Genomic DNA, 11,791 nt, shown 5'->3' with positions numbered 1-11,791 from the left:
TTATGCTACTGCAACATGCATTAGCATGTCTGCTATAAACCCTGTTATCCCAGATTTTATTATGTTTACATTTTGGGTATAGATAAATCACATGAGGAACATGACGATAAGTATTAGCCAAAGTACACCATAATTATATGTGAGAAGAAAAGGGGACAGACACAACATGAGCAGAAAATATCAAAATACTTGATAGGAATGACTACATATAGTGTTCCTAATAACTCACTATATTTAAAATTATCCTGTATTCCATGTAATTATGTACTTAACCCTCTATGAATCCATCAGGAAAAATGACCAGCATGACTCATTTGGAAGGTCTGTCATTCTCCAGACAGAACAGTGCTTGTGACATTTAACCCAAGTTAATATCCCATTGACCCACTGGCTTGCACACAGCTCCATGTCACTGACACACCACAGATGAAAGGCAGGCCAAGACTGGTGTTTACTCTAAAGCTCCTTCATACTCCTTTAGAAGTATAAAGGAGTTGTAAAGTGATAACAGGACTTTGGCAGTGTAAAACGGGCCTGGTACGTCTCTTTCATGTTGAAAACCCTGTCAGTAACACCAGCATGAGATATTTTTCATTAAACACTGAATGATTTCTTTAAACCACACTCTTGTTAAGAGAGACATGTTTTGTAATAATGAAGTATGGTAAACAAATTCCACTTTCAAATGACACAACACTACATGATTAAATATTATATCATAGCATGGTACAAAATTTTGTGCTGAGCCAGGATAGGAGTATGGTATTCATTTATCACAGCATCACCCCAGAAGTGCAGAATATTCATGCAAAACAGCTGAACGTTTTCTGCTAATTCAAACATGGAAATGGTCAGGATTTATCCAGCTGCATTTAAGAAAAAGAGAGGAAAGGTTCTTGTAGGAGCATCAAAGACAATATTACCACACTTTCTGAATATTAGTTATGTGATAAAAAGGGACTTGGATAAATATGTTAGGCATTTCTGCTTCCCGCTGTTTTTTGGTGTTTGGTTTTTTGTTGTTTTCTTTTTCCTTTCTCTCACTACCTACAGTTCTAATGAATGATTTAGTAAAATAAATAAGGTTTAGTTACATAGTTTGGGGCCTGAGATGGGAAAGCAGCACAGACTATGAAGTTGCCTGAAGCTGTACTTCTTAGGACAGAAGCTGAAAAGTATTTTGTAATAGGGCTATTACAGCCACATTCTTTAACAAGAATAAGACCTTGTTGTGCCTATAATAAAATGCCAATAAAATCTGCTAGAAAACTGCAGTTCATAGCTGACATTGGTTTATGTCCCAATTTTTCAAGCTGATACCAGCTTTGTAGTATATGGTTGGATACTGTATCTGTCTGGGTTTGTGTAATCTATCTGATTGGAAAAATGGGAACTGCCCAAAATGGGGTATAAATCAAGGCAGAATGTTTGACACTATTACAGCAGTCTCTTCTGTTTTTTTGACTACCAGCACAGTCTTTCAATAGTGGCAGGCATCCTTAACATGACATCACGCTGCTGGCTCATCTGGTGTCTAGTTGCCAAGTTTTGGACATAAACTTTCAGGTTATTCTTCCTAAAATGAGTATTTTCATCTTAAATTGGTATGGAGGACCTAACTCCTATGACAACCACCTTTTTTGCAGTGCAGTATTATGATTTTAACCTTGCCTCACTCCTACATTATTGCAGAGCACTCTTTTTCCATATCCCCTGGTAGATGCATTTTAACACCGTGTTCTTTATGTCTGATGAAGCTGGTACTTTCACAGAATACAAACTCTATGTGAGCCAGTGCATGAGGATCCCTTTTCCATCCCTATAACAGAACATGCTTTTCTGTTAAAATTTACCACAGTTTTACGAGTATTCAGGTACATGGATGGTGTAAGTGCACTTACCCATCTCTCAGAATGCTCTGCTGCCATTGTGAAAATTTTCTTTTCACCTGCTTGACCCTTTACACAGTATTTGACTATTGGAAGTGAAGCTGAGAATATAAAAAGAAAAATATTAGTTATGCATTCTGCTAACAAACACCACTGTATACTGTAGTGGTTTTTGCATGTGCTAATCAAGTAGACATTTAGGAAAGTAAAATGCTGCCAGACTCACAACACTGGGTCCAGTGAAGGGCGAGGTGCTGTTCAGAACCAACCCGAGCTCCTGGGAGCAGGATGAGGAGCAGCAGCCTGCTAAACCTGCTGTGGATGTCACAGCTCCTGAGGATGAGGAACACGTTCAGGAACCAGCTGTGACCATAACAGCTGGCTCTACAAGGACAGGCAGAACTCTTGTAGAACACCTTTGATTTGTAAATTAGTTCATATCTATCAACCACGATCATAATAACAGATTTCACTTTTTTTAAAATCATCCAGGTTGACTGGATTAGGACTTACTTATTCTGAAATAATTGAAAGGAGAAGTCATACTTAATATACTGAAAAATGTACTTTTTTCTTTTAGCATTTAACAAGAGAAAGACAATAGCACTAAGCATCACAAAATAATACATTGCTTTTTGGCAGCACATAAATTAACAGATTCAGAATTCAAAGTTTAAATACATCTGTGAACTGTCAGCATGGGCAAAATGCATTGAAATCCCTTTTGGTTTTTGCTCACAATTGTAACCAAACCCATAAATCTAACTTTAAAGGAATAGAGTAGAGCCAGAAACACATGCCTTGTCTACACTTAAAAGGGTTGGCTGGTATAGCTACACCTTAGAGCTGAATTGGCAAGCACAGATTTCTGTTGTAACTTAAATCATATTCTGCATGGAACATGCTAAAGTGGCTGAAGGACTCTGCCAACACAATGGCATCTACACTAGGGCTTTTGCCAGTGTGGTTGTAGCTGCATTGGAGTGATTTTTCATCATTCTGACAGCTATTTTGGCAAAGCTTCTACATTCAGACAAAGTCCAAGTTGGAGTTGGCATTATTTTATGTGGCAAATAGAGCAGAAGAGAAGAACTACCAGTTTATGGCCCTGGTTCTACATTATTGTAAACTGTTTGTTCTGAAGGAATGTGTGGAGCAGGATCCGTGTGGTCCTTTGGATGTTTGCCTCCCATATTTGAGCTGCATTAAAATTGCTTGGTTTTTCAGTGACTGAGCTTTGGCAAGGGGGGAAACTTACATTACTTAAAAAAGATAATGTCCATATTATTTACCTCAGAAATAGCTATCCTGAGGGCTTAAAGCAAATTTCCAAAGTGAAGTGAACTGCAAAAGGAAGCATCTGCACCAAAGGACATGTGGATTAATAATGCATAATTCTATTTCACTTTGTCCTCAGTTCAACAACAAATTTAAGCGTATATTAAGTGTAGGATTAATTTTAGGCACACTTGTAAGCCCATTTCAAGTTTAGTAGACATGTCAGATATGATAATGCTCCCACTTGAACTTTAATTAAGCAGATATTTGAAATTAATCATATGTTTAAGCACTGTGTGGAATCGGGATTTCTGTTGGAAGTGCAAGTTTATGCAGAACGAGGCTATTTGCTGTGGTACCACCTGCATTTTTTTTTCCTGAACTGGATGTTAAGTCTGTACTTTAAAGACATCCCAAAGGGCATTATTTTTCCACATAAGCACATTTGCATATTTGGCTTTTTTTTTTTCCTAATCTCCCTTTTGATAAGTGGTTTGTTTTTTTTTTTTGCTTCAGAAATCCATGCAGAGAAGTTTTTCATTGATTTTGTTAATTGCATTTACTGTTGAACTCTTTCCTCTGCCAAGCCCCGTGGAATCCTGACTCTGGGGTTCCCAGACCTGCCCGGTGCTGGGCCCTGCTCGCCGTGGGTGAGACACAAGGGCTGCTTGGGGCAGATTTCATGCGTAATCAGCCAGCACTGAACCAGTGAGCCAATGGGACGAGGAAGTCTAATTTAATCAAGGCTTCTTCCTTCCTTTTTGCAAGACACAGAACGTGCCTGCTAGAAGAAAGCACAGACACGTTTTTCTGCATTCCGAAAATGCGAAGCAGGCTTTGTGTGGCCTTGTACAGACCATCCATGGGGCACAACTAACAGCAACTCAGCAGTTTCCAGGTGAGTGTTTTGTGCACTTTGGTTTCTAGTTATTTAAAGCTCAGCGAAGGAGCTAGAGCAGCATTTACCCTGAAACAGAACAGGATGAGTGTCTGTTCCAGATAAAAATGTGTAATTTGTTGCAGGGGTTTAGTATTGTTCTGGATTTTTTTAATATGTAAAAATAAATAGCAGCTTACTTAAAAGAGCTTGCAATCATTTTTAGCTGTGAAAATGAAACTGTTTATATGAAGTGCATGTTTTCAAGGCACATAAAAAGGCAGAAGACTTGTGTATCATAATGTCCAATTCTGCATTCTTCTGTTCAAAAGTGTGTTGTGCTTCTCTGGTAGATCATGTTTTAAAGTAGCATCTATATGTATAAATACACACTCACATATATGCATATGTTAGGCATATAAAGCTATACATATGTAAAGATTTTTTTTTTTTAAATGTAAATACAATTTTGCTTATAAAGTTATCCCAGCTTACGACCAAGAAAAAAGTTGTCATTTAAATTTGTTTGGCCATTTTCAGATTCCTCATTTAATCTACTATATATGCTCTTGGGATGAACTGTTGTGATTTTCAAAAGACTGAGCAGTTAGACAATAAGTGGCTACTCTTCATGCTCAAAAAGCAGATCATAAGGAGGACTCAAATAACAGTGAGAACTTTTCATTCCGAGTCTGAAGTCCGAAAACAGGAGCTTCCATGATGCTTTTATTAAGGAGGATGACCACATTTATGTATTTGTTTATCCAAGCCAGGCAAAGGAAAGGTTTCTGTTAGGGGAAAGTGGTTTGCCCTTTCATTTCCAGCGGGGAAAGCAATTTCTTTTCCTTTTATAGCCTTGCAGCTTGCCAGAAATCAATAGGACTGCTGAAGGAGTTTCCTCACCTCTGTATCCTGCATTGCATAACTGGGTGGTTGGCAATTGGAGGCAAAATGATATGTAGTAACATCCCTCTCCTAAACTCTCCCGTTATTTAATAACCACTGCATGGCTTTTTAAAACTATATTGTTCTGTTATTTGATTTTCACCTATTGGCTGAACTGTGAGCAAAACTTCACTCATGATAACTAACTGAACACAGCACCCCGGCAAAGCTGTTAGGATGTTCTTAGAACTTGTCCAACTGCTAGTATAACACAGTGGTGTAACAGGTAGGTTTTGGGTTTGTTTGGTTTTTTTTTCAGTTGGTTGGTTGTTTTTTTTAAAAAACCAAACAACATCCTGGGGAGACATTTATGTGGCAGAATGGTCACTCTGGTCTGTGTAGTAGGAGCATATTGTGTTAGGCATTTTATCAGTGCATGGTAAAATACTGGTCCTAACAGAACAGGCATACAGATCTACTGCATTACAGTATGTAGGGTAAGAGGACTAGTAAAGGGAGAATGCTTTTATACAATAATTAGTAAATTCAGTTATCCTTACACTGAGCCATTGTCAAATTCACTTGTTTTGTTCTCGTAGTACAGAGACAAGTCCCTGGAGGCAACCTGAAACTGTGAAATATGATAAAAACATTATACTATTTTAGATATCACTCCATTTTGCCCTACAGGTTGTTATTAAGAACAGATGGCAAGTTTTTGAGTCTTGAGAACAGTATATTCTAGCAGTGTAAGAGAGCCAGGCTGCTAGTTATACTAATTATCTCCAAGATTTTGGTTTATCTGAACTCATACTTGCAAGCTTGAGGGCAAAATACGGGGAGGAAAAAATCTGCCCACACTGAAGTTCATGACCAGATTCTCATAGGTAAGAATTGATTTCCCTGCCTAATCTTATTCAACATAACTTCTTATGGTTTTCCTGTTTGTTTTTAACCTGCCAGAAAAAAACATCCGAGCACTTTCAGCAGTAACAGTAATAGGAATGGTTCTGCACTGGTAGCTGTGTAGATATTTCTGGTTTTTACTTTAGCTTTTATGAAACTACAGTTGCACTGATACAAGTTCACAGAGAAAAATGAGTAAGTAATAAAAAAGATTGCCAAAGTGGATCCTCTAAAGGCGTGGTACTAAGAAATATCATGGGTTTTGTAATCTTTCAGTGAGAGCTTGCAATGGACCAAGATTCACACTGCACAGCAGAAAGGGAATTGTTGGAAGCTGTAAGCAGAATTACTACATTTTCTACCACAAACCCAGCTGATAAAGAAGAAAATCAACCCAAAGCTGAAATTTCGTGTCATCTGAGAAAAGAAAACCCAGAAAAAGATGACTTGAAAGGTTGATGCTATCTTCTAATTTTATTTTTCGTCTAGCTATTTATGCCATTAGTCTTTTATATAAAAACCTTTTCTTATTAATTGCAGCAGTAGTTCAAAATTATACTGCTACACTGCACTGAAAATAAGCCTTGCTTAGACTTGTAATAATAATGTAGCAAGAGTGAAACAGATGCATATCCAAGTGTGTTCACACACAGTTTTCCTTTTAAATTGTTTGTACCTAAAATGCATTACAGATTTGATTTACACACCAGGAATGAAATCAGTGATCATCAGATGGCCTGTCCCAGGAGTGCACCTTCTGTGCATCACAAAATCTGAACTTCTTGACAGTATCAGCAAAGATACCAAGATTGAAGTTTATCTCAAGCAGGCGGCTCTCACAAGCCTTTAAAGAGACAGCATTGAACATTTACTATGCCCAAGATTGCTGTCATCTGTTATTAAATAAAATGTTACGTATAATTCAAAATATATATAATCTCATCAAGATTTTTCATCCTGCAAGGATGTCATAAAAACCATCTCTCTTAGGAAATATTTGCTTTGTAGAGATCAAGCCAAACCCAAAAGGCCTTGATAATTGAAACTGTATGGCCAATTGATTGAGAAAATGTAAAAGCAGGAGTACTATGATGCCTTTACAAGTCTATTTCTGCATCAAGCTGATCTCTTACCCTTCATTTGTGCTCATTCACCTCCAATGCTACATACATTGCAGACTGACTTCAGCTGACTGCCTTGACAGTGTGCCCACTGAAATACAAATATTCCACTTCTTTTATCCACTTTGCTAGCCTATATGCCACCTGATGAAAACTGTTGTCAGTAGATTTCAAAGACAGAGAAATCACCCTTTTGAAATGCTACATCAAATTCTCCTGTAAGCAAACTCTTCAACCAGCTGTCCTATATTTTTATATATGCATATGTATACATATGTATGTGTGTGTCTATGTGAGTGTGGGAGGAGAGAGAAGGGAAAAGGAGGAGGTATATAAAATATTTGCAGCTGAACTGTGTCATCAGCTACAAAAGAAAACGAGGATGCAAAAATTCCTCCAGTTGAGCTGGTTATCCAGCTTTGAGGTTAGGATATTCATGTTTTCTCAGCTTTTGCCTATTACTGCACAAACCCCATATTTGAATAGGGTCAGTATTTGAAAATATGTCTGAATTTGCAGCTGCATTGTGTTAACTCCTCCTTTGAGCAACAAAGAAGCCTGGAGAAACATCTGACTCTGAAGACTGTTGATGTTTCTTCGGGCTGCCTCTGGGATGGGGAACAAAATCTTGTGCTCAGACTGTGCCTGAGGTTACACCCTTCACATACAATACTTTTTGGCACTACTTTTTCTACAACTTTGTATTCTGCAGATGAATTGGTGTCTTTCAAAATTTTAGACCCAGTAACTTTCCTCAAAGCATCTGGACCTGTCATTACTATCAGTGAAATCACTTATTTTATCAGTCTTTAGTTCTTGCTGTTACAGCAACAAAAAAATCTAGGCTGTCCTTTCACAATAAATGCATAAGAGCTTTCTTTCCAAATGCAAAGGATATAACCTGAAATATTAAATATATTATTTTTAGATTCCAATGCAACCCTAAGTCCCCACTCTTCAATGACCACTAAGGAGCTTCAGGAATACTGGAGGAACGAAAAAAGCCAGTGCAGACAAGTCAAACTCCTTTTTGAGATCCCATCAACCAGAATTGTAGAGCACCACTTGTCTAAATATGTGGTAAGCTAAGAAATGAATATGTAAGAAGATCATTAATTTTTCTTCACTCTACAGGGGTCTGCAGAGCACACAGCATGTCTCACTACATGAAAGCCTTACCGAGGGCCAAGTTTTGCAAGCCACAATCATACAGTGTAGAAGCTCACTGATTGCATGGGCATAGCTGGTGGAATCTGCCTCTAAAAAAACCCTGTGATAGTCAATTCACAAAATCTGCATCAGTGGAGAAGTGATAACAAGTAAATTAGTAGCTTTGGTATCCCTAACACCCAGAGTTTTGTCAACATTAAGGAAATTCACACAAGTAAAAAAATATCTGTATAGTTACACTTCCACTGAGCTAGCCTGCTGTAGCAGCTGCAGTGCATTTGTATAACTTCCACATCAGAGATTTCTGTTAGCACAAGTGCAAAAGTCTTTGATGTTGAAAAAGCCTAAGACATCCTCCAGCTACATCACTTGAGATCGTTCCCCTTCCCTACCTAGAGCTCCCTTAGGTGGCATATTTCTGTCATATTTTTTAAATGAATCATGGGCATCATGGGTAGGAACAACAGAATAGGTTGGATTTTTGTATCTTTACTTGTAGTGCTGACACTGGGCTTTTATTTCTGATGCTGCTCCTGGCCTTCAGAAAGACTGATCTAGAGTGAGTCTCTACTCCTGTGAAATTCAGATAGGGATGATTTCCTTCGTTGCTACGACCTCTGAGATGAAAAATGCCAAGAATCATTCTAGCATTGCTCATACTGGGTCATCCAGCTTGGTAGAATTCGGAGCAGGTAAATGTTTTGCAGACTGGCCTAAGATCTTTTTGCATTCTATATACACACCTACTTAGTTCATGCCATACAAACCTACTTATTGCTGCTGTTATTGCATACTCAGTGGTATCCAGCTTGCTGAATAGTTCAAAATTATTTTAGTATAACTGTATGAGAACAAGAGTATCTCTCAGCTTATGTGCAATTAGTTAAAGTTAGTTATAAGTTACATGCCTAGGCAAAAAGATTTACATTAGAAAAAAATTGAGCCAATTTGAATGACAGTCAAATTAAATGGTATTTCGTGCCTTTTTCACGCACACTCCTCAAATAAAAAACCCCAAGTACTTGTAAATTATTGACTTAGCTGCCCTTGATAAAATGACAACTTAAAAAAATTGCTCTTATGATTGTTTTAGAATGCATCAGGCATATATACACTTTTCAGCAGGGAGCAGGACAAAGTATAGGAAAATGTCACAGTGCTTACAAATGAAAAGAGATCAGAGAAGTCAGCTCAAATTTAGAAACCTTTCAAGAGGCGCCTATAAAGATCATTTATGAAGATTAAAAGAGAATTTCTCTTTAAGGAAAAACAAGGAAGAGAATCAGAGAGACACTAGAACGAGTGCTGGTTTGCACCCTTCAGAGCAACAAAGAAAACAACTGGCATGAGTAAAACCTGTCCAGCTCCTGTATAAATCGATGGGAACAGGGTGAAGTTGAATATGAACACAGACATGTAAAAGGCCCACAGTCTGTGTCCTTAGCTGGTGTGTGGTGCCACAGTTAAGCTGGCCTCAGTGCAGCTTCACTGGTTTACACACGTTAGGGATTTGGCCCTTCCTCAACATCACTGTGCTTTGATCAGATCCAGAAAAGAATCTATTTGTACAACACATAACACACAAATTTTTTTGCAGCTTTTTTCCTAATATCACATTTATTATAACCATTTTGAGGCTAGTGAAGAGCTGAGGAAGACATACTCCTGAGTTACTGTGGGGGCAGCATTGCTGTTAGCTATTAGTGAAGGAATTTAGATAGCAAACAGATTGTTGTAGAAATGTCAATTTTTTTTGTATTATTTACATGCCAAGTAAGTTTGAATAGAGGGCAATGATTTAGAGGGGGGGAAAGGCTTTGGAGTTGCTCCATCTTATTTTTGCACATACCAAATATGTTACCAAATACTCCCTCTTCTTTCACAGGATTAATAACACCCCCGAATCCCTAGTAATATCTCTTACAAACAACATTTCTGAATATTATGACCAATGTAAAATAGATTACATTCAATATTAAGTCTGGGAAATCCATTCAGTTTACTGAAGATGATTGATTGTAGCAGCCATGGCTTTGTTATAAACAAAGTACAGCTACAGAAATGCTTTGTAAGTGTTTTTATGTGCCTCAGTCTGCTGCTAGTTTGCCTTTCCCAGCACCTTGCAGGATGGAATCTGTTAGTGCACTATCTACAGCTTATTTGCATGCTAAGGGTAAGTCTGGTGACAAAACTACAGAACAGCAGGTGGTGAGAATTATTAATTTGATGGTTGCAGATTTTTCAGGCCTACGCTGAGCATGCATCATAATCCCAGACAGCACGTGATTCAGCAGCACTGCCATAAACCATAGGAGGATACAAGACTACACACACAAAATTGGTGCAGGAATGTTTTAGCTGGAGAAATATACAGGCACAAAGTCTTTTCAGAGCAGTAACAGAAAAAATGTGACTGCAGTAGGGCTGGAATGGTCCTTCTCATGTTTATTTTTCTTTTTGATTGTGTTTAGATGTATAAAATCATCATTCTGCAAACAGGGAGTTTTGACAGCAACAAGTCTGTAATTGAACGGCGTTATTCAGATTTTGAGAAACTGCACAGAAATCTGCTGGAGGAATTTAGTGAAGAAATGGAAGATGTGACCTTTCCCAAAAAAACTCTAACAGGGAACTTCACAGAAGAAATAATCAATGAGAGAAAATTAGCCTTCAAGGACTACCTGAGACTTCTATATTCTATGAAATGTGTCCGAAGATCAAAAAAATTTATTGACTTTTTAACAAGGCCAGAGCTTCAGGAAGCGTATGGTTGCTTAAGGGGTGGCCAGTACCCCAAAGCTTTGGAAATCCTTTTGGAAGTCATCGGTCTGCAGGAAAGGCTGACAAGAGGCAACCCTGTCTCAATTGTCCCTACTCTCTGTGCTATCATGGTGTGCCACAAGGACCTGGAAAACCCAGCAAGTGCCTTTGAATATGGAGAAAAAGCTCTGTCACGCCTTCGTGTGCATTCCAGCCACAGGTATTATATCCCATTGTTAGAAACGATGATCACTCTGGCCTATGAACTTGGCAAGGATTTCCTGTCTCTGCAAGAAAAACTGGAAGAATGGAAGGCAAAGAAAGATCCCGTACGGGTATTTACCCTGAAAGAACTTGCAGTTCGGGAATATGTACAATGAACACAAGAAACAATTTCATGAAAGAGCAAATTCCTGAGGGAGTAAGAACTGAAAATTACCAGTTTGGCAAATGTAGCATTGTATTAATAGAAAAAAAAAATAAATTAAGCATCTTCCATGTTCAGAAGGGACATTAGCATCTATGCTGGAAAATATTACATTTTCTCTGCAGATATGAGGAGTATATAAGGAGCACCTTAAGGTTTTTTGAAAGAAATTTGCAAGAAAATAATCATTTACGTTTTGCTTATTTTGAACAAAGCTTATTTTGTGTGAAAAGTCAGAATAAGAAATTGCAATGAATAAAGCACTTAAGAATCTGCAGAATCAGAGGCATTTCTTGCTCATGTGGAAACTATTTCCTTTCAAGAACAAGAACACCTTCTCAGCTGATGCAATTTAAAAGATGCACCTTCAGACACCGGATGTAGTTTTTTCCTCCTCGAGCTCAGGCCTGGTCAAACAGCACTTTGCTGTTTTTGAGAATGATGGGATTGGTCCTGTTCCCTCTGAATTTGGGGGGGG

General features: G+C 38.1%; 1 protein-coding gene across 1 annotated transcript; it reads left to right on the top strand.

Annotated features, from left to right (window-relative positions):
- Positions 1 to 6,117: 6,117 nt before the first annotated feature.
- SNX20 (sorting nexin 20) lies at positions 6,118 to 11,498 on the top strand. Its single transcript, XM_008923560.2, has 3 exons — positions 6,118 to 6,289; positions 7,885 to 8,036; positions 10,598 to 11,498. Exons 1-3 carry the CDS (start codon positions 6,124 to 6,126, stop codon positions 11,264 to 11,266), a joined length of 987 nt encoding a protein of 328 aa, XP_008921808.1. The 5' UTR covers positions 6,118 to 6,123; the 3' UTR covers positions 11,267 to 11,498.
- Positions 11,499 to 11,791: the final 293 nt, after the last annotated feature.

This window comes from Manacus vitellinus, unplaced genomic scaffold, assembly GCF_001715985.3.
Source record: "Manacus vitellinus isolate BGI_N305 unplaced genomic scaffold, ASM171598v3 scaffold_10_pilon, whole genome shotgun sequence".
NCBI classification, from domain to species: Eukaryota; Metazoa; Chordata; class Aves; order Passeriformes; family Pipridae; genus Manacus; species Manacus vitellinus.
Note: the sequence above shows the minus strand (reverse complement) of the source record. Positions and strands in the feature narration are given on the sequence as shown.

Coding starts and splice junctions, on each gene's coding strand:
- SNX20 (XM_008923560.2), top strand. CDS start 6,124: ATGGACCAAGATTCACACTGCACAGCAGAAAGGGAATTGTTGGAAGCT. Junction 6,290..7,884: donor AGAAAAAGATGACTTGAAAG/GTTGATGCTATC, acceptor TATTATTTTTAG/ATTCCAATGCAACCCTAAGT. Junction 8,037..10,597: donor ACCACTTGTCTAAATATGTG/GTAAGCTAAGAA, acceptor GATTGTGTTTAG/ATGTATAAAATCATCATTCT.